The sequence below is a fragment of the Balaenoptera musculus genome, chromosome 15, assembly GCF_009873245.2.
Source record: "Balaenoptera musculus isolate JJ_BM4_2016_0621 chromosome 15, mBalMus1.pri.v3, whole genome shotgun sequence".
NCBI lineage: Eukaryota > Metazoa > Chordata > Mammalia > Artiodactyla > Balaenopteridae > Balaenoptera > Balaenoptera musculus.
This window is the reverse complement of record NC_045799.1, coordinates 26,975,372-26,998,816: the sequence shown is the minus strand read 5'-3', so window position 1 is coordinate 26,998,816 and position 23,445 is coordinate 26,975,372. Positions and strand designations below refer to the sequence as shown.

Below are 23,445 nucleotides of genomic sequence, written 5' to 3'. Positions count from 1 at the left end.
TACCCCTCCCATTGAAGTCCAGATGTAGGAGGTTCAGAGATAATATGGAAATGTGGGACCCATCTGCTTCTGTCTTTCCACTCTGCTATCCTTTGAGTGAGGCCCTCGTCCTCATGGTCTGAGGTGGAGTTCCTGCACATTCCAAGCAGCAGGAGGTAGGAAGGAGACAAGAAAAGGCGTGTCCTACCCTTGAAGGACACAACCCAGAAGTCCCTCACATTTCACTAGCCAGAACTTAGCCATGTGGACACACCTAGCTGCAAGGGAATCTGAAAAATGTAGACTACATTTTCCAGGTAAATGTTGGAAATTCTATGACTGTAGAAAAAGGAGAGAATAGATATGAGGGGTGAGGGCAACCAGCTACCCTGCCAGGGTCCTCAATAAATATTTGTTGCATAACAACAACTAAGCCTCCTAGACACTCTTCCGCACTTTACGTTCATGACCTCTTTGAATCATCCCAGCAAACCTTCCGGTAGGTGCTAATATCATCCCCATTTTCCTGATGAGAAAACTGGACAAAAAGAGGAAAAATACACCATGTTGGAAAATGAAAAATATACTCATCTTGTCAGGGCTTGAGCTAGGGTTTGCACCTAGTCTGGCTGTCTGCAGAGTCCCAGGCCCATCCTCCCTGTTCTAGCAGCCTCTCAGTAATTGAAGGAACAAATGAGTGAATAGGTGAATCCATGGTTCCTGCTGCCTGGTGCTGGAGTCTAGCAGAGGAGACAGACCCTTACTAAATCATCCCACAAAAAAATTAGGAATTGGCTGATGGTGGCAAGCGTGGTATGGGTAATCCAAGATGGCAGAGTCCTCTCTCTGGCACTTTGGGGAGTATTACAGTGATGGTGATGATGGTGATGGTGGTGATGATGGCAGCTACTGTGGATTTTCCTTCTTGGTTCTCTCATGTATCACACTAATATCAGAATGAGTTTTACGGGCTTCCCTGGTGACGCAGTGGTTGAGAATCTGCCTGCCAATGCAGGGGACACGGGTTCGAGCCCTGGTCTGGGAAGATCCCACATGCTGCGGAGCAACTAGGCCCGTGAGCCACAACTACTGAGCCTGCGTGTCTGGAGCCTGTGCTCCGCAACAAGAGAGGCCACGATAGTGAAAGGCCCATGCACTGTGATGAAGAGTGGCCCCCGCTTGCCGCAACTAGAGAAAGCCCTCTCACAGGAACGAAGACCCAACACCGCCAAAAATAAATAAATAAATTAATTAAATAAATAAATAAATTAAAAAAAAAAAAAAAAAGAATGAGTTTTCCTTCCCTGGATCCAGAAGAACTGGATGTAGTGGAGGATGAGGCGGGGGAGGTGACTGGCAGGTGTATGGGAAAAGGCACTGTCCTGACCTGCCATGTGACCTGAGGCTGCCCCCTGTTTCTCCTCAGCCTTGCTCCATGGTCAAGTGGAAGAAGATCTGAGGGTTTGTTTGGTGCTGATGGTGTGGGAGTCCATGAAGCAGGTTGTTTCCTGGCTGATCCCAAATTGCCTCGAGAGTCCTCAAGTCAGGAAAGGCTAGAGGCCAGGGCCTTTACACCAGACATGGCTCTGTGAATGTGAGGCCTAGTCCTTAGGACCTAAGCTGGGGGCTGGTATTTCCAGACAGAACGAGGTCCCAATTCAGACCATCAGCCTGTTAGGTCAGAGTTTGGAACAGATGTGGCCAGAGCTGTCCCTCCCTTGCTTCACCAAAGAAAGCTGTCCTTGATGCCTGGAACTGCAGCAACCATCTTGTGACCTTGAGGTGATGAGCATGACGACAACATGTTAAGGATGGCAGAATGAGAAGGTAGAAAGAACCTGGATTTCCTGTTGGCCCTGTTGAGCAGTTTAAGAGTGATTTAAGAGCAACTTGACTGGGCTTCCTTGGTGGTGCAGTGGTTAAGAATCCGCCTGCCAATGCAGGGGACACGGGTTCGAGCCCTGGTCCGGGAAGATCCCACATGCCATGGAGCAACTAAGCCCGTGCGCCACAACTACTGAGCCTGTGCTCTAGAGCCCGCGAGCCACAACTACTGAGCCCGTGTGCCACAACGACTGAAGCCCGCGTGCCTAGAGCCCATGCTCCGCAACAAGAGAAGCCACTGCAATGAGAAGCCCGTGCACCGCAACGGAGAGTAGCCCCCACTCGCCGCAACTAGAGAAAGCTCGCGCCCAGCAACGAACACCCAACACAGCCAAAAATAAATAAATAAAATAAATAAATTTATAAAAAAAAAAAAAGAGCAACTTGACTGTGATAATCATGAAGATGGTGTACAAAATGAACAAACTTGTGGAATTAGAAAAGAATCCAAAATCCACATCATGGTCTACAAGGCCCTGTTTGTTGGGCCCTACTCCAGTTTCAGTGACATCCCTTACGTTTCTCCCTCCACTCCGGCTTTTTTTTCATGTCCTTGAATGAGCCCTTTCCAACCTCAGGGCCTCAGTTCCTGCCCTTCCCTCTCCTGGAACCCTCTCCCCACTGCCCTTCATCTGGCTGTCCCTCCTTACCATTCAGATCTAAGCTGAAAGGTCAGCTCCACAGGGTAGCCTCCACATAAATAGGTCCCTCAGCTGCCCTGCCTCATGGCCTCCAGCTGGGTTATTCCAACTGGGTTATAACATTTCACAATTCCTCATTAGAGAGTTGTGTATTTGTTTCCTTGTTTATTTTTTATCTTCCCCACAGGACTGTATGTACCACCTGGCCAGGTGTTTTTGTTCCCCCTATATCCTTTTTTTTTTTAAAGAAATGCACGTTCTATTTATTTATTTATTTATTTATTTATTTATTTATTTATTTATTTATTTATTTATGGCTGTGCTGGGTCTTCGTTTCTGTGCGAGGGCTTTCTCTAGTTGCAGCAAGCGGGGACCACTCTTCATTGCGGTGCGCGGGCCTCTCACTATCGCGGCCTCTCTTGTTGTGGAGCACAGGCTCCAGACGCGCAGGCTCAGTAATTGTGGCTCACGGGCCCAGTTGCCCCGTGGCATGTGGGATCTTCCCAGACCAGGGCTCAAACCCGTGTCCCCTGCATTGGCAGGCAGACTCTCAACCACTGCGCCACCAGGGAAACCCTGTTCCCCCTATATCCTTGCATCCAACATTGTCTCTGACACCAAGACAACCTCAACACCTATGTGTTGTATGAATGAATGAATAATTCATTATTCATTCACTAAACAAAAGGTGGGCTAAAAAAAAAAAAAAAGCAAGTTGTGAAAGGAAATAGACAAGAGCAGCTCTAACCACGGAGCTTGGAATCTGGAGCCCGATGGCCTGAGTTCCAGTCCTGCTCTGCCACTTACTAGCTTATGAACTTAGGTGAGTTCCTTAACCTCTCTCTGCCCTCACTTCACCTCATCTTTAAAATGGGCATAATAAAAGAACCTAACACTTAACAGTTACTATGAGGATTAGTGAGTTAATATTTGTAAAGTACTTAGAACAGTGTCTGGCACATGGGAAGCGGAAGTAAGTATTAGCCATTAGAAAGTTTTAAGAACATGCCAAACAATGCCATGTGCCACATATGGATACACACATATATACACAGTAAAACTATAAAGACACTCATAGAAATGATTCCAAATTCAGGCTAATGGCTTCCTTTTGGACAGGAGAGTAGGAGATAGAATCAGTCAGGAATATACACGGGGCTTCAGTTATATCTGTAATTTTTTACTAAAAAACTGGAAGTAATCATGGTGGTGCATTTCATTTCCTGTCAAGTCTTTTTCAAGCACCTCCTCTGTGTACTCCAGCTCTGGTGTCTGGATTTGGTAGATCAGTCTGGTTTCCTGTCCCCCTCTCTGGCATGGTGGTGAAGAACAGGGTCAGAATTTGGAGTCAGGCAGGCTTGGGTGTGAATCCTGAGGCTGCCATGTCCTCGCTGAGCAAGGCTATCCCTGTCTTAGGGATCCAGGCATGATCGTAGTCACTTTTGGGGCTGCTCTGAGGGTTCAGTGAGAGGAGAGCTTTCTGAACTAGGAAGAGCTTATAAATGTTGCTTGTTTCCACTGCTTGGTAATGTGGGCTCAGGGGTGGCTACTTGGATGCTTCCAGAGCCCAGGCAGGTAACATGACCAGGTAAGGTTGGCCCGTTGTCATGGGCCATAGGGCATGGTGGTGACTGTGATCTGGAGAGGGTGTGCCCTGTCTAAGGTGGTGGGTGCCGGGGGGCATCTGGGCTCAACCTGGCCAGATCTGCTGATTGTTCGAAGGAAGCCAGTAGCCTGGATTTTTGCAGGGACGTTTCTGTAGTTTTCACTCTGGCCTCACAAAGTACATGGTGGGCAGTGGCAGCCCGAGGCCACCTCCTTGAGACTTACCTGATGGACACACCGCTGCTTACCCCTCAGCTGCACCTCCCTGGGCCCCAGATCCCCAGCAGTGCTGAGGTCCTCAGGTCCTGACTTTTGTCCCACCCCCACCCCCAGTGAAGGGGAATGGGATTTCTACTGGTGCGATGTCAGCTGGCTCCGGGAGAATTTCGACCACACCTACATGGATGAGCACGTGCGGATCAGTCACTTCCGAAACCACTACGAGGTGAGCTGGGTGGGCCCAGGGGACTGGGTGTGGCAATGAGCAGGAGCTGGCTTGGGGGGTACAAGGACCAGAATGGAAAAGCACAAGGGAATTTGGGGTACATGCCAGGTGAGAGATGTGTGCCCTAGATTCATGATGAGCTAAATAGTGTGAGGGAATAGGGATCTCAGACCTGAAGAACAGGCCACCTTGGGGAGGGGACTGAGGTCATGGGCTGTCTGGCTTCAGGTGCAAAGGCTGAAGAAGCAGGATGCTTGAGGGATTATGTGATTTCAGGGTGAGGCAAGTTGAGCTGTTTGGAGTCTGGAGATGGGAGGGAGGACTGGGAGGAACCATACCACAAAGATGGGACTAGAGGGGCCAGTGGTGGGAGATTTAAGAAGGTTAGTGCAGCTTAGCAGTTAGAAAAAGTAACTGTGGACATCAGACAGCCGGGTCAAACCCTGGCTGTACTGCCTGTTAGCTGGATAGCTTCTGGGCAACTGACAACCTTTTCTGAGCCTCAGTTTTCCTCACCTGTAAAGTGGGGATAATTATAGAATAGCAGGCTCTCAGTCAATGTTACTCTTATTGTTACTCTTTTTTTTTAAATCTTTTTTTTTTAAAGATTTATTTATTTTGGCTGGGCTGGGGTCTTAGTTGAGGCACGTGGGATCTTCGTTGTGGCATGTGGGATCTTTTAGTTGCAGCATGCGGGCTTCTTAGTGCGGCATGCAGCATCTAGTTCCCTGACCAGGGACTGAACCCAGGCAACCCTGCATTGGGAGTGCAGAGTCCTACCCACTGGACCACCAGGGGAGTCCCCTCTTATTGTTTGCTCTTACCGTACAGAGAATGGGGGCTGTGGGGGGCAGTTGGTGGGGTGGTTGGAGCGGGGCAGTTGGTGGGATGGTTGGTGCAGGGCAGTGGGCATGAGCGCCAATGGCCTGCCTGTCCATCGTGCTGCTCAGCTGACCCGCAAGAACTATATGGTGAAGAACCTGAAGCGCTTCCGGAAACAGCTGGAGCGCGAGGCGGGAAAGCTGGAGGCAGCCAAGTGCGACTTCTTCCCCAAAACCTTTGAGATGCCCTGCGAGTACCATCTGTTTGTGGAGGAGTTTCGCAAAAAACCCAGGAATCACCTGGATCATGAAGCCTGTGAGTGCCCAGTGCTGGGGACTGGGAGAGGGGGGTGTCCCAGGCACCAGAGCAGGGATCCTCCATTGACACAGGAGTCTGCCAATGGAGAAGGACAGGACTCTGCCTGGGAATTCAGCCTTAGATGCATCATCTGCCTTTCCCTAAAGCAGGGGTCCCCAACTCCCGGTCCGGGACCTGTTAGGAAGCAGGTGCACAGCAGGAGATGAGTGGCGGGTGAGGGAGCGAAGCTTCATCTGCGGATCCGCATCCCTCCCCATCGCTCCCCATCGCTCCCCATTGCTCCCCATTGCTCCCCATCTCTCGCATTACTACTGCCTGAACCACCCACCCACCCTCACCCCTGTCCATGGGAAAAATTGTCTTCCACAAAACCGGTCCCTGGTGCCAAAAAGGTTGGGGACCACTGCCCTAAAGGACTGACTACATCTCCTCCTCTCTGCAGTGTGTGGACCCAGCACCTATGACTGCTGGTACACAGTAGATGCTCAGTAAATGTTCACTAGATGCTCAATAAATGTTCACTAGATAAACAAGTGATCCTCAGGACACCAAGGCAGGGAATCCAGAGTCTCTCTTCCTGATATGAATGAAAACAATGGCCAGGCTGTGAGAAGTGCTTTACTTGCATTGCCCCACTTCTTGTAATGGTCCTTGGGAGGAGGTATTACCAGCCCCATTTTAAAGATGAGGAGCCTGAGACCTATTTATTCAAGCATCCCAAAATGCTTACTGAGCACTTGCCATGTGCCAGGCACAGAACTAGATGGTGGGGATACAGCTCTCAGCAAGTCAGACATGGGTCTCTGCCCTCCTTGAGGGCAGACAATATGCAGAGAATACATGTGTGATTACAGCTGTGCTAAGTGTTAATAAGGAGAATGGTGCCAGCAGAGGAAACAGCAGGGGGATTTCCCCCAGCCCTTCGGCAGGCTTCTCTGAAGAAGTGAGAGATTGGGCTCTGAGGCCAAACCCCTTGGTTCAAATATTAGCTGTACCACCTACTGTGTGACCTCAGGCAGATTACTTAACTTCTCTGTGTCCCGGTTTCCCCACCTGCAAAGTGAGAATAACTATAGCACCTATCACATAATGTTGTGTGACTAAATGAGTTAACACAGGTACAGCACATATTAGGTCCTAAATGAATGATAGTTGTTGTTGTTATAAGAATTAGTATTGAAAAACAAACAAACAAAAGAAAACAAATAAATTTTTAAAAAAGAATTAGTATTGAGCTTCAACCTGAAGCATGCAGAGGAGTCAGCCTGGAGAAGGGCAGAGGTAGGGAAGAAGCATTCCAGGAGAGGGAACTGCATGCCCAAAGGCCTTGCATCTGGAGGAAGCCCTAGATCAAGAAACTTGAGTGGCGGGCAAGGGAACCAGAGCACCTGCCGGCCCCTCAGCCCTTCCTCGTGCCAGGACTGGCTCTCACCACAATGCCACCATAGCCTTGAATGGCATCATCAAAGCCCCTCTAGTATTTTCTGGGATTGGAAATGTGCTTGGCCCCAGGAAGGGAGTTGGGGGTAAGGTAGGAGGGGGCAGCCCTCCTTGTCGAGCTGGAGATGGGCTAGTGTTGGCTGATGCAGATTTAGCCAATAGCACAAGTGAGTGGAGGGGGAAACTGGCAAAAAACACCAAATGCTCCCAAAGCGGACAGAGCCAGGATTTACCCAGGCCTCCTGAAGTCTCGCTGGAAGGCTCGAGGCCCCCTTCCCAGGAAGGCGGGAAGGCCAGTGAGGAGGGCGCAGAAGGGTGTTAGGCAGATGAACACTGCAACCCACCGGGCGGATCCCAGTTCCCACCATTATCTCCTCAGACAAATGGTAATTTGTGCTAATTGGGAACAAGCAATTCCATATTAAGTTGATTCCTTTCCCAGCCCCCGCCTTTGTTAGCAGCAGAGACAGCTGTAATTAAGAGGAGGAATCTTGGCTCCCTGTGTGTGTGTGTGTGTGTGTATGTGTGTGTGTGTGTGTGTCCTCTCTCCTGAATCGCTGCGGTGCCCTGTCTGGCGTGTGGGGCGTGGAGAGTGGGTGCTTCTAGTTAGAAGCCTGGTTCTGATTCTGATCTGCCACTTATGAGCTGTGTGATCCTGAGCGGGTTACTAAACCCCTCTCAGTCCATTTCCTCGTCTGTAAAACGGCCTTAATGGGTATACCTGCCTTACAGGGTTGTGAGAGGGTTCAGTGAAGTTACACGGGTTGTATGCATGAATTATACAAGCTCTATAAAGAGCTTGGCACTTAGGTGCCCAATAATTAACCGTTTTTGTTGTTATCTCCGAGAGTCCAGACAATACTGCCTCTTCCCCCTGCCCCTGGGGAGCACTGGGTCAGTGCGTCCCAAATTTTAACGTGCTCACGAATCATCAGGGATCTGGTTAAAATGCAGAGCCCCTTTCAGCAGGTCTGGGCGGAGCCTGAGAGTCTGCACTGCTAACCACCTCCTGGTGATGCCACTGGGGCTGGTCCACAGCCAACACTTTGAGTAGTGAGAATATAGAGGAGCAGTTCTCAAACTTGAGAATTTTCTGGAAAGCTTATTAAAGCACGCACCCCCAGAGTGTTGGATTCAGTAGGCCTGGTGCGGGGCCTGAGAATATGCATTTCTAACAAATTCCCAGGTGCAGCAGTCAGGGCTCTCCATGGAAATGGAACCATTAGTGTGTGTATAAGGAATTGGCTGTGTGATATTGCGGGGGCTGGTAAGTCTGAAATCTGTGAGGGCAGAAAACTCAGGCAGGATTTCTCTGTTACAGTCTTGAGGCAGAATTGCTTTCTTTTTCCAGAAGCCTCAAGTTTTGCTCTTAAGCCCTCACCTGATTGGATGAAGCTCACCCACATCATCCAGACTGATATCTTTTACTTAAAGTCTACTGATTGTAGATGTTAATCACATCTATAAAATACCTTAACAGCAACATCTAGACGAGCATTTGACCAAACAACTGGGCACCATTGCCCAGCCAGGTTGACACATGCAATTAACCATCATACCAGGTTATGAGAATGCTGCTGGTCTGGGTACCACACTCTGAGAACCACTGGGCTAGATCATTAGCTCTGGGATCCTGTTGCTTGGATTCCTTTGGTGTGGGGAAACGTTAAAAAAGAAAAAAATGTTCACATGGTTCACATAGCTGCAGTGGCCGGGCCAGCTGGGGCAGCCACCGGCCTGCCTTTTCCCTCAGATGTCTCCTCTGCCCTGTTCCCCAGGGCCTGCGAGCCTTCCTCTTCCTCTTCAGTGACGGCAGAGCGGTCCTGGAAAGAGGGGTTTGAGGTGAACTCAGAAGGGAGCAGGCAGCATCACCCACTTCACGCCACCCCCTCAGTCTAGTGTAAAGCCCATCTCAATCCAAACTTTCCTTTTCCATCTAAGTGTTCTCCCCTCCCACCAGCCCAGGCCCTCTGGATTGGCAGGGAAACGGACAGGACCCAGATCATAGGGACCACGCTTGCTCCTCTAGCCTCCCTTGTGTGGCTAGGAGGCAGGTGCCGGGCTCTCAGGACCCGGTCTGTCAGTCTCTCTGTGTGTCCGCAGAGCTGGTCTAACACTTCACTCGGGGCTGTGAGCATCCTGGGCAACCACTGCGCTGTTCTGGGCTTTGGGGGGGGGTCCTCTGTCCAAACTGCAGGACGGTAAGATCCGAGTTTTAACATTCTCTTACACGGGTTTACCCCAACCAGAGCTTCTCACACTTTTTCACTGAAATCTCCTAAGAGTTGGGATGTTCTGGATGCAGATAACAGAAAACCCAATTCACAGTAGCTCAAACAGGAAGGCAGGGGTTCTGTACTGTTCTCTTTGGCATCTGGTGTAATGTGTGGACCCCATCACAGGATAGCGTTTTTAAAAGCATAACATAAAGCATGTTTGATTATAAAAGAAAGCAACTATATTGAAAAACAGTTACAAGCTGTGTTTGTCTGGGTCCTCTGAGAAACAGATGCCAAGACAAGATTTAATAGGCCAGAGTTTGGCCTGTGAGACAAGGCGGAGGGAGCCTGGGGCGGCTGAGGGAGCTGTCACCCCACCAAGGCCAACCCCAGTCGGGGAGAGAGGGAAGGAAGGGTGGGCAAAGTCTCCTAACTGCCCTGCGGCCTGATGGAAGTTCAACGAGGCCTACGGAGGCCTCAAGCCCAAGTCGCTGTCACGAGTCCCCTGTCTCCCAGGAGTGGGCCAGCCTTCGGGTCCTTGCATCCCCATCAGTGGCCTGGCAAGCAGGGCTGGATTTCTGCTGCAGCAGCTGGCGCTCTGTCAGCTACTCTCCTGCAGTCAGAGGCCTGCTGGTACTTCTCACGGGCCCATCACAAATATTAACACATTCTTTATGCTGTAGGAATATATGTTCTTTTCATTAACAGTTAAAGAGAGTCTAACAGCAGGCCAAACCGTTACTGTAATTTCAAGGTCATAATGAGTATAACCAGTATTTGGAGATAGATATTGAACAGTTGTAACGTGATATGAAAATAACTGGGTTTGTTTTTTTTTAATTCATGATTACCAACCTATAAATTCATGATTACCAACTTCAAGTTCTCATCTTTTTTTTTTTTTAAAGGGAACGCTATTTATTTATTTAGTTATTTATTTTGGCTGTGTTGGGTCTTCGTTTCTGTGCGAGGGGTTTCTCCAGTTGCGGCAAGCGGGAGCCACTCCTCATTGCGGTGCGCGGGCCTCTCACTGTCGCGGCCTCTCTTGTTGCGGAGCACAGGCTCCAGACGCGCAGGCTCAGTAGCTGTGGCTCACGGGCCCAGTTGCTCCGCGGCATGTGGGATCCTCCCAGACCAGGGCTCGAACCCGTGTCCCCTGCGTTGGCAGGCAGATTCTCAACCACTGCGCCACCAGGGAAGCCCCAAATGGGTTTTTTTTTTTGAGAGGAAAGTCACAGTCCTGGCTAATACTACTAGGATTTCTTGCCTGCTTTCATAATGGAAGGAAATGTGAAAATCTGGTCAGGGGTTAATGAAAATAAAGATGAAAAATTTTTTCGCATTCAAGCTTACAGACCCCAGGGAATTTCCTTTAATGATGAAAGGTCGACTCCAGGGATGGTTCAGTGGGCAGTTCAACACTGTCACCAATTCCCAGCTCAGTGGGCTGACTGCTCCTCTCAGTCACAATAAGGCTGCTGCAGCTCTAACTCACCTCCTCACATCTCCACCTGCCACAGGAATAAGGGAACACCCTGGTCTTGTGGCCCTTTTGAGGAAGACACAAATTCCCAGAAGTCCCTGCAACAGACTTCCCCTGACATCCTGCTGGCTCATGCCTGAACCAATCAGATGGCAGGGACATGGGACCACTGGTGAGGGCTCAGACGTTCCCCAGAGGGCGGGGCTACTGGAAAGAGGAGATCCAAATGGGGTTCTGCTGGCAGGGAAAAAAGAGAATTGTTGCTGGGGAGACCACCAACCGCATCTGCAACACCCACTGAATGCCCTGTGATGAACGGGCCCCAGGGGCAAGGCAGGGGGAGGCAGGCGGTGAAGGGCTATGAGTGGCCACAGGTGGTACAAAATCAAAGTATGGTTCATTTTAATAATTCACTAATATTGTTTTCCAATCAATAACATATCTTTTAATAAAAATATTTTCCTCCCGAATCATCAAGTAAGATTGATGCTCCCAGATGTAGCACCGTGTTTATCACATGATTCTGTTTACTCCCTCACACTTTGCAGGAGCTGAATGAGCCCCAGGCTTGTGAAAGACAGATTTAACCAGGCTGGATTTGTCACCTACTGGCTGGGTAAATTTGAGCAGAGTGCTTGGCCTCTCTCTTACTTGGTTTCCTTGGCTGCAAAATGGGGATAATATTAATGCCTACATACAAGTGTTTTAAAAAGCTTTAATGAGGATCGGAAGTTGGGTTTCAGCTGCGGTGGCGAAGGCAGCTACCAGTGTAAACCCAGGGCTGAGAATTTTCTACAGTGACTATGACTTGTATAATAATAATAAAAACAGTTTTCAAGTACTGTACAGACACACAAGGTTACAAGCACTCTTAAAGAGTAGTCACATGGCTAGCTGTAATCTGTACGTCAAGATTGAGCTCAAAGTTGCTTAAGAGTACCTCCCATCAGGAAACTTGCACAAGCCTCTTAGATAGCCTCATCCATCAAAGGGCAGACAGCAGAAGCAAGAAGAACTACAATCCTGCAGCCTGTGGAACAAAAACCACATTCACAGAAAGATAGACAAGATGAAAAGGCAGAGGGCTAAGTACCAGATGAAGGAACAAGATAAAACCCCAGAAAAACAACTAAATGAAGTGGAGATAGGCAACTTTCCAGAAAAAGAATTCAGAATAATGATAGTGAAGATGATCCAGGACCTCAGAAAAAGAATAGAGGCAAAGATCAAGGAGATGCAAGAAATGTTTAACAAAGCTCTAGAAGAATTAAAGAACAAACAAACAGAGATGAACAATACAATAACTGAAATGAAAAATACACTAGAAAGAATCAATAGCAGAATAACTGAGGCAGAAGACGGATAAGTGACCCAGAAGACAGAATGGTGGAATTCACTGCTGTGGAACAGAATAAAGAAAAAAGAATGAAAAGAAATGAAGACAGCCTAAGAGACCTCTGGGACAACATTAAACGCAACAACATTCACATCATAGGGGTCCCAGAAGGAGAAGAGAGAGAGAAAGGACCCGAGAAAATATTTGAAGAGATTATAGTCGAAAACTTCCCTAACATGGAAAAGGAAATAGCCACCCAAGTTCAGGAAGCGCAGAGAGTCCCATACAGGATAAACCCAAGGAGAAACATGCCAAGACACATAGTAATCAAATTGGCAAAAATTAAAGACAAGGAAAAATGATTGAAAGCAACGAGGGAAAAATGACAAATAACATACAAGGGAACTCCCATAAGGTTAACAGCTGATTTCTCAGCAGAAACTCTATAAGCTAGAAGGGAGTGGCATGATATACTTAAAGTAATGAAAGGGAAGAACCTACAACCAAGATTACTCTACCCAGCAAGGATCTCATTCAGATTTGATGGAGAAATCAAAAGCTTTAAGACAAGCAAAAGCTAAGAGAATTCAGCACCACCAAACCAGCTCTACAACAAATGCTAAAGGACCTTCTCTAAGTGGGAAACACAAGAGAAGAAAAGGACCTACAAAAACAAACCCAATTAAGAAACAATTAAGAAAATGGTAATAGGAACATACATATTGATAATTACCTTAAACGTGAATGGATTAAATGCCCCAACCAAAAGACACAGGCTTGCTGAATGGATACAAAAACAACACTCATATATATGCTGTCTCCAAGAGACCCACTTCAGACCTAGGGACACGTACAGACTGAAAGTGAGGGGATGGAAAAAGATATTCCATGCAAATCGAAATCAAAAGAAAGCTGGAGTAGCAATACTCATATCAGATAAAATAGATTTTAAAATAAAGAATGTTACAAGAGACAAGGAAGGACACTACATAACGATCAAGGGATCAATCCAAGAAGAAGATATAAAAATTATGAATATATATGCACCCAACATAGGAGCACCTCAACACATAAGGCAACTGCTAACAGCTCTAAAAGAGGAAATCGACAGTAACACAATAATAGTGGGGGACTTTAACACCTCACTTACACCAATGGACAGATCATCCAAACAGAAAATTAATAAGGAAACACAAGCTTTAAATGACACAATACACCAGATAGATTTAATTGATATTTATAGGACATTCCATCCAAAAACAGCAGATTACACTTTCTTCTCAAGTGTGCACAGAACATTCTCCAGGATAGATCACATCTTGGGTCACAAATCAAGCCTCAGTAAATATAAGAAAATTGAAATCATATCAAGCATCTTTTCTGACCACAATGCTATGAGATTAGAAATCAATTACAGGGAAAAAGACGTAAAAAACACAAACACATGGAGGCTAAACAATACGTTACTAAATAACCAAGAGATCACTGAAGAAATCAAAGAGGAAATCAAAAAGTACCTAGAGACAAATGACAATGAAAACACGACAATCCAAAACCTATGGGATGCAGCTAAAGCAGTTCTAAGAGGGACATTTATAGCTCTACAAGCCTACCTAAAGTAACAAGAAAAATCTCAAATAAACAATCTAACCTTACACCTAAAGGAACTAGAGAAAGAAGAACAAACAAAACCCACAGTTAGCAGAAGGAAAGAAATCATAAAGATCAGAGCAGAAATAAATGAAATAGAAACAAAGAAAACAATAGCAAAGATCAATAAAACTAAAAGCTGGTTCTCTGAGAAGATAAACAAAATTGATAAACCATTAGCCAGACTCATCAAGAAAAAGAGGGAGAGAACTCAAATCAATAAAATTAGAAATGAAAAAGGAGAAGTTACAACAGACACCACAGAAATACAAAACATCCTAAGAGACTACTACAAGCAACTCTATGCCAATAAAGTGGACAACCTGGAAGAAATGGACAAATTCTTAGAAAGGTATAACCTTCCAAGACTGAACCAGGAAGAAACAGAGAATATGAACAGACCTATCACAAGTAACGAAATTGAAACTGTGATTAAAAATCTTCCAACAAACAAAAGTCCAGGACCAGATGGCTTCACAGGTGAATTCTATCAAACATTTAGAGAAGAGCTAACACCCATCCTTCTCAAACTCTTCCAAAAAATTGCAGAGGAAGGAACACTCCCAAACTCATTCTATGAGGCCACCATCACCCTGATACCAAAACCAGAGAAAGATACTACAAAAAAAGAAAATTACAGACCAATATCACTGATGAATATAGATGCAAAAATCCTCAACAAAATACTAGCAAACAGAATCTAATAACACATTAAAAGGATCATACACCATGATCAAGTGGGATTTATCCCAGGGATGCAAAGATTCTTCAATATATGCAAATCAATCAATGTGAAATATCATATTAACAAACTGAAGAAGAAAAACCATATGATCATATGAATAGATGCAGAAAAAGCTTTTGACAAAATTCAACACCCATTTATGATAAAAACTCTCCAGAAAGTGGGCATAGAGGGAAACTACCTCAACATAATAAAGGCCATATACGACAAACCCACAGCAAACATCATTCTCAATGGTGAAAAACTGAAAGCATTTCCTCTAAGATCAGGAACAAGACAAGGATGTCCACTCTCACCACTATTATTCAATGTAGTTTTGGAAGTCCTAGCCATGGCAATCAGAGAAGAAAAAGAAATAAAAGGAATACAAATAGGAAAAGAAGAAGTAAAACTGTCACTGTTTGCAGATGATACTATACATAGAGAATCCTAAAGATGCCACCAGAAAACTACTAGGGCTAATCAATGAATTTGGTAAAGTTGCAGGATACAAAATTAATGCACAGAAATCTCTTGCATTCCTATACACTAATGATGAAAAATCTGAAAGAGAAATTAAGGAAATACTCCCATTTACCATTGCAACAAAAAAGAATAAAATACCTAGGAATAAACCTACCTAGGGAGACAAAAAAACTATATGCAGAAAACTATAAGACACTGATGAAAGAAATTAAAGATGATACCAACAGATGGAGAGCTATACCATGTTCTTGGATTGGAAGAATCAATATTGTGAAAATGACTATACTACCCAAAGCAATCTACAGATTCAATGCAATCCCTAACAAATTACCAATGGCATTTTTTACAGAACTAGAACAAATCATCTTAAAATTTGTATGGAGACACAAAGACTCCCAGTAGCCAAAGCAGTCTTGAGGGAAAAAAACAGAGGTGGAGGAATCAGACTCCCTGACTTCAGACTATACTACAAAGCTACGTAATCAAGACAATATGGTACTGGCACTAAAACAGAAATATAGATCAATGGAACAGGATAGAAAGCCCAGAGATAAACCCATGCACCTATGGTCAACTAACCTATGACAAAGGCAAAGATATACAATGGAGAAAAGACAGTCTCTTCAATAAGTGGTGCTAGGAAAACTGGACAGCTACATGTAAAAGAATGAAAGTAGAACACCCCCTAACACCATACACAAAAATAAACTCATAATGGATTAAAGACCTAAATGTAAGACCGGACACTATAAAACTCTTAGAGGAAAACATATGAAGAACACACTTTGACATAAATCACAGCAAGATCTTTTTTGATCCACCTCCTAAAGTAATGGAAATAAAAACAAAAATAAACAAATGGGACCTAATGAAACTTAAAAGCTTTTGCAAAGCAAAGGAAACTACAAACAAGACGAAAAGACAACCCTCAGAATGGGAGAAAATATTTGCAAACGAATCAATGGACAAAGGATTAATCTCCAAAATATATAAACACCTCATGCACCTCAATATTAAAAAAACAAACAACCCAATCCAAAAATGGCCAGAAGACCTAAATAGACATTTCTCCAAAGAAGACATACAGATGGCCAAGAAACACATGAAAAGCTGCTCAACATCACTAATTATTAGAGAAATGCAAATCAAAACTACAATGAGGTATCACCTCACACCAGTTAGAATGGGCATCATCAGAAAATCTACAAACAACAAATCCTGGAGAAGGTGTGGAGAAAAGGGAACCCTCTTGCACTGCTTGTGGGAATGTAAACTGATACAGCCACTATGGAGAACAGTAGGGAGGTTCCTTAAAAAACTAAAAATAGAACTACCATATGACCCAGCAATCCCACTACTGGGCATATACCCAGAGAAAACCATAATTCAAAAAGACACAGGTACCCCAATGTTCATTGCAGCACTATTTACAATAGCCAGGTCATGGAAGCAACCTAAATGCCCATTGACAGACGTATGGATAAAGAAGATGTGGTACATATATACAATGGAATATTGCTCAGCCATAAGAAGGAATGAAACTGGGTCATTTGTAGAGACGTGGATGAATCTAGAGACTATCATACAGAGTGAAGTAAGTCAGAAAGAGAAAAACAAATATCGTATATTAATGCATATATGTGGAACCTAGAAAAATAGTACAGATGAACCGGTTTGCAGGGCAGAAATTGAGACACAGAAGTAGAGAACAAACGTATGGACACCAAGGGGGGAAAGCAGTGGGGGATGGGGGTGGTGGTGTGATGAATTGGAAGATTGGGATTGACATGTATACACTGATATGTATAAGATTTATGACTAATAAGAACCTGCTGTATAAAAAAATAAATAAAATAAAATTCAAAAATTCAAAAAAAAAAACAAGGTTGCCTAACTTGTTACACTTTATATCCAACCTCAGTGTCTACCTTTGCAAAATTTTGGGACTAATGATACATGGAACCTAACTGAGATGCTGTGATTTAAATAAGAGAGGATTTTTAATTCAAATTAAGTACATATAGGATTCCAACTTTAGTGGGAGTTATTGTCTCCCCAGTATCCATTCCACTACGGCTCCCGCATTCTATAGGGTAGATTCTAATTGGACTGAGTTTTGCCAGGTGATCCCATCTGTATCGCCCATGTTTTCCTGTCTCCTGAGTAAAATTCTCTCACTTCCATTTTATGAATTTTGTCAAGTGGCCCCTTAGTTATCTATAAATGCATAATTCTAATTACACATAATTCCAATGTTTCCATTTGGTGTTTGGAGGCTATCTTTAAGGAGTCTGAGATTTTCTGTCCCTTTTCCTGTTGACAAAGGGAGAAAAGCAAAACAATTTCTTTTTTTTTAAAATTTTTTATTTATTATTTATTTATTATTTTTTTTATTTTTGGCTGTGTTGGGTCTTCGTTTCTGTGCGAGGGCTTTCTCCAGTTGCGGCGAGTGGGGTCCCTCTTCATCGCGGTGCGCGGGCCTCTCACTATCGCGGCCTCTCTTGTTGCGGAGCAGAGGCTCCAGACGCTCAGGTTCAGTAGCTGTGGCTCACGGGCCCAGTTGCTCCGCGGCATGTGGGATCCTCCCAGACCAGGGCTCGAACCCGTGTCCGCTGCACTGGCAGGCAGACTCTCAACCACTGCACCACCAGGGAAGCCCAAAACAATTTCTATAGTAGTATCATATGCAGTAGTTTTCTTGTAGTTATCCCTCCACATAATTATAGCCAACACTCAACTGTCCCTTAAGAAAAGCCATGATATAACTTTCTAAACAGAATTTAGAAACGAATTAATTACAATACAAAAGACTTCTTTACCAAAAATACATTCAAGGGCTCCTTTTAAAAAGCAAACTTCTGATGCACATAATTAAAGAATCATAGACCTTGATGGGACTTTTATGATCATCTTTACAAATAAACTGAGATGAAGTATTCTTTTTTTTTTTTTTTAAAGATTTATTTATTGATTGATTGATTGCTATGTTGGGTCTTCGTTTCTGTGCTAGGGCTTTCTCTAGTTGCGGCAAGCGGGGGCCACTCTTCATGGCGGTGCGCGGGCCTCTCACTATTGTGGCCTCTCCTGTTGCGGAGCACAGGCTCCAGACACGCAGGCTCAGTAGTTGTGGCTCACGGGCCCAGTTGCTCCGCATATAGGATCTTCCCAGACCAGGGCGCAAACCCGTGTCCCCTGCATTAGCAGGCAGATTCTCAACCACTGCGCCACCAGGGAAGCCCCTGAGATGAAGTATTCTTTTCAAGGGAATGATCACTTTGTTATTTTCACCCAGTGTTTTCACCCAATGGGATCTATGTAGCCATGATAAAGAACGAGGGCATTCTATACGAGCTGAAATGGAGAGATGCTCAGAATAGAATGTGAAGTTGAAAAAGGTGCAAGCTGATCAATCTTAGCATCTCTAGATGTGGAGCAACCAGACAATTGTGATGGAATAGCACCAGCTGTGTATTCTTGCCAAAAAGTGGAACTTGAATCTAACCAAACCTCTAGAGCTGAGTTTCATTTATAGGAAATACAAAGAAAAGAGGAATACTTTAAATGATGCCACAAGGAAACAGACAAACCCAGAACATGGAACAGTGCACAGGACAATTGGTTTGTACAACTAGTCAATGGTAGGGGGAAAGGAGGGAAGACTGTCCTCAATTAAAAGAGACTTAGGTGTCATAACAACCAAATGCAATGTAGGGAGCTGTTTAGGTCTGGACTTAAACCTATTATAAAAGGATATTTTTGAGATAATCAGGGGAATTTGATTATGGACTGAAGAATCAGGCGCTAAAACATCATTATTAATTATGTCTTGTATGATAATGGTATTATGGTTATATACCAGAGTGTCAATTTTTTGAAAACAAGATGCACACTGAAGTCTGTAAGGGTGAAATAACATGACATCTGGGATTTGTTTTAAAATGAAAGTTTGATAATTTTGAATTTGTGTATTGTGAGTATGTACTATTCTCTGCTTTTGATATGTCAGAAAATTTTAATATAAAATAGTAAATAGAAAATGCAAGGTGGGCTTCCCTGGTGGCGCGGTGGTTGAGAGCCTGCCTGCCAATGCAGGGGACACGGGTTCGAGCCCTGGTCTGGGAAGATCCCACATGCCGCGGAGCAACTGGGCCCGTGAGCCACAACTACTGAGCCTGTGCGTCTGGAGCCTGTGCTCCGCAACAAGAGAGGCCGCGATAGTGAGAGGCCCGCACACCACCATGAAGAGTGGTCCCCGCTTGCCACAACTAGAGAAAGCCCTCGCACAGAAACGAAGACCCAACACAGCCATAAATTAATTAATTAATTAATTAAAAAAATAAAATAAAATAAAAATAATTATATATAAAAAAAAGAAAATGCAAGGTGAAAAAAAAAAAGCTTTAATGAGGAAATGTGTGTAAAATCCTTGTGCCTGGTTCATAGTTGAGAAGTATTAGTTGCTAATATTACCATTGTTTAGGAACTATTCCCCTAAAGTTCTGTTTCTGTTGCTGCGTCCCAAAACTCCGTGGCTTGAAACAACAATCATCTCTTATTTAACTCATGAGCCTCCAGCTTGGGCAGCACTTGACAGGGAAGGCCCATGACTGCTCCAGCACCTACCTGGGCGGATTCACTGAGGGCTGGAGGATTCTCTGCCAAGCTGGCTCACTCGCTCCGCTAGCAAGTTGGTGCTGGCTGCTGGCTGGGAGTTCAGCCAGGGTTGGGGGCTGGAAGACTCAGTTGCCCCCAGTGTGGGCTTCTCCACGTGACCTGAGCTTCCTCACAGCATGGTGGCTGGGTTCCAAGGGTAACCATCTCCAAAGAGAAAGCTGTGTGGAAGCTGTGTTGCCTTTTATGACCCAGCACTGGAATTCCCACAGCATCACTTCTGCTGTACACAGTTAGTTGAGACAGTCCTGAAGGCTCACGCAGATTCAAGGGGAACGGACATTGACTTTCCTCTTGTTGGAAGGTGGTGGGTAGCAAGGTTGTGGAAGACACATGGGACTGGGAATATCGTTGTGATTGCTTTTGGAAACGACAGTCTGGCGAGGCTAGATATTAGGTGATTTCCAGTCTCAACAACCCTGATATATCACCATGCAGGAAGTTTATTTTCCACTCTTTAGGATTATTCCCTTAGGAGGACATCTCCTGGAACAGGCATGTCAGTGACTAACAAGGCTTTAAACAATAAAGGCTTTTCATTATCTTATATAACAAGAAAGCTGGAGGTAGGCAGTTCCAGGTTTAGGGATGTACTCAATGGTGCCATTAAAAGCCCAGGCTTCTTCTCTTTGTCCACTCTGCCTCCTCAGTGTATTGGGTTTCTGTCATCAAACTTGTCACCTTATGGATGTGAGATGGCTGTTGTAGTTGCAGGTATCACCTCCTCAGATGTAGCATTCAAACAAGGGGCAGGCACTTTCTCTCTCTCTCTCCCCCACCCCCAATCTCTCCCCAACCCTAATTTTTAAATTAATTAATTAATTAATTAATTTTTGGCTGTGTTGGGTCTTCGTTTCTGTGAGAGGGCTTTCTCTAGTTGCGGCGAGCTGGGGCCACTCTTCATCGCGGTGCGCGGGCCTCTCACTGTCGCGACCTCTCCCGTTGCGGAGCACAGGCTCCAGATGCGCAGGCTCAGTAGTTGTGGCTCACGGGCCCAGTTGCTCCGCGGCATGTGGGATCTTCCCAGACCAGGGCTCGAACCCATGTCCCCTGCATTGGCAGGCAGATTCTCAACCACTGCGCCACCAGGCAAGCCTCCTAATATTTTTAACAAGGATGAAATTCTTTCCTCAAAGCCCCAAGCAGATATCTCCTTAGGTCTCTTTGGCCAAAACGGGTCACATGGTTTCCATTAGCTGAAAGGGAGGCTGGGAAAACAAGTATCTGGTCTTTCTAGCCTCTATCCTGAGAGGCGGGCTTTGTCAGCCAGGAAGAAGAGGAAGTGGAGTGACTTTAGGGAAGTCAATCAACAGGGGTGGGGGTGGCGGTTCCTAGATCAAAAGGTATGAACTTTTAAAAAAAAATTTTTAATTGAAGTTTAATAAAACAGAAAGTGCCCAAATTTTAAGGATATAGCTTGATGAATTTTCACAAGGTGAACACTAGTATCCATATTATACACAGAGCATTGCCAGCCCCTCAGCAGCTCCCCCAGACCCCTTTCCACTCACCACCCCCAGTCACCAACAGCATAGGTTCCTTTTGTCTGTTTTTGGACTTTATATAATTGGAATCATGCAGTACAGCTACATTGTGTCTGGTTTCTCTCCTTCAACATTACGTCCATGCGATTCATCCATACTGATGTGGGTAACTGTAAATTGTTAAGCATTGTTGTATACTATTCCATTGAGAGAATATTTATTCATTTGAGAGTTTCAAGGTTGCAGTTATTATGAATTGTGCTGCTTGGACATTCCCGTGCATGTCCGTGGATGCCCACGTGCACACGTTTCTGTCACGGAGTTACCTAGGAGAGGAATCGCTGGGTCACAGGGGTGACTGCCTTCAGTTTTAGTGGATGCTGCCCAACAGTTTCCCAACAATGCAGTGTGTGAGCGTTCCAGTTTCTCCACATCCTCACCAACACTTGGTAGTGTCTGCCTTTACTTTTAGCCATTCCTGGGGAGTGTGTAGTGCTATCATATTGGGGTTTTCATTTGCGTTTCCCTGAAGACTATGGGTCAGTGCCTTTTCATTGCTTACTCTGGGTCATCTCTTGCCAAGTGCCCAGTCAAGTCTTTGCACAGCTGTGAACTGTTGGAAGCCCTGGATGCACACTGAGTAATTGTTTTCCAAAAGAGCTGTGCACGTGTGGCTGCCCCTGCACCACTGCCAGTGCTCCAGTCTTTTGGGCACCCCATCTTCTGGGCACACACAACCCTGAACCAGGGTGCACAGCATGGCAGGCAGAGCAGGGCTGGGTTTTTAGCTCCCACTGCCCCCACCGCTGGGAGCCCTTCTTGCAACAACCCGCGGCCATGCCTGATGGCCCTGCCCGCCTCACATTGTACCATGAGCCTCGCTTTGACCAGCTGGGCCATGCTCAGAGGAGATGAGAACGAAATGAGAGTTTGCTCAGGCTGGGTGCATTTATGCTGGAGAAAAAAATGACTCCGGGGCACTTGCTCAGTGGCTGCAAATAACCAAAGGGCTGTTCTGGGGCCCAGGAACCAGATTTGCTGTAGGAGGCCTAGAGGCCAGAACCAGGCAGGCGAATTTTAACTCAACACAGGTTAGGCTGTGAAAGTTCCATGAGATCTGGGCTACTGCTATAGCATAAAGCCAAGCACACAGTAGGCACCTAATATGTACCTTCTGGATGAAATGACTGCTTAATAGACTGCTTAATCCTGCCACGGAATGGGCTGTCAGGGGGGTGGGGGAAGGTAGTGAGCTTCCTGGCACTGTGAATGTGCAAGGTCAGGCAGGTGACCGTTGTGGAGGGATGTCACAGAGGGAACAATGCCTTTGGTGCCTGCTGCCCTGCATGGTATGAAAGATTCTCCAACCCCTAGACTCTGTGAAGCTTTGAATTATCCATGCTGGGATTCAGTAAAGGCAGGCTGATTGCAGTATTAGCTGAAGCAAAATCTAATTAGGAAGGCAAATTGATTTCCAAAAAAAGAAGTGGATGATGTGTTCCCAGGACTGTTAGAAATGGCTTTTTAATTGTCTGCTCCTTTGTATTATTCATGCAATTGTGTGCCTTTGTGAGCTCAGTCGGTCTCTCACTTTCCTTCCCACTTCCCTCTCTCCCTCCCGCCATGCTTAGCACCTTCTCTGTCCCAACCCCTTCAAGGCTGGGCTGGACCATTCCTCAGGGACAGTTGGGGGGCCCTCGGGGGGAGATGGAAACAGAAAAATGCTGGGGAGGGGCCCCAGGCCCCCCAGGCCCCCAGGCCCAGGGGCCAACAGGGAACCACACAGAGCTGAGAGCCAACCTTTCTGCCTTCACCCCCACCCCAGGTAGCCCGGTCGCAGGGGAAGGGCATCTTCCTCTTCCGGAGGCTGAAGGACATCATGGACTGGAAGAAGGTGAGCTTGCCCCTCCCCCTTCCTCCCCAAACCCTCCTTTGCCCTTGCATGGGTGAGGGGCCCCTCCTCCTTGCCCTCAAAGCTTGGAGGGCTGGCAAAGAAGCTCTGCCCACAGGCCTGACTATGGGTGCAGGGTCTCTGGAGCCAAATTGCCTGGGTTCAAATCCTGACCTTGCCACTTAATAGCTGTGTGACCTTGGGCAAGTCATTTCACCTCTCTGTGCCCCAGTGAATCAAGGAGTTAATATGTCTAAGAGAACGGTGCATTCTTTTCCTGGGCCTCCTGCTCACATGGCTGCGGAGAGTTTGGCTAACTCTTCCTCCAGGTCCTGGACTGAGCCTGAGGTATGTCCCTCCCTCCCCC

At 45.8% G+C, this 23,445-nt stretch overlaps 1 protein-coding gene across 1 annotated transcript in view; it reads left to right on the top strand.

Moving 5' to 3' along the window:
- The window catches only part of TTLL9 (tubulin tyrosine ligase like 9), a gene marked incomplete at its 5' end in the record, with an annotated part of 71,758 nt that overhangs the window by 26,405 nt on the left and 21,908 nt on the right, over nucleotides 1-23,445 (top strand). Inside the window, 4 exon segments of the mRNA XM_036825249.1 lie at nucleotides 4,443-4,554; nucleotides 5,505-5,657; nucleotides 5,659-5,691; nucleotides 23,013-23,081. Of these exon segments, the coding sequence (XP_036681144.1) occupies nucleotides 4,443-4,554; nucleotides 5,505-5,657; nucleotides 5,659-5,691; nucleotides 23,013-23,081 (367 nt within the window).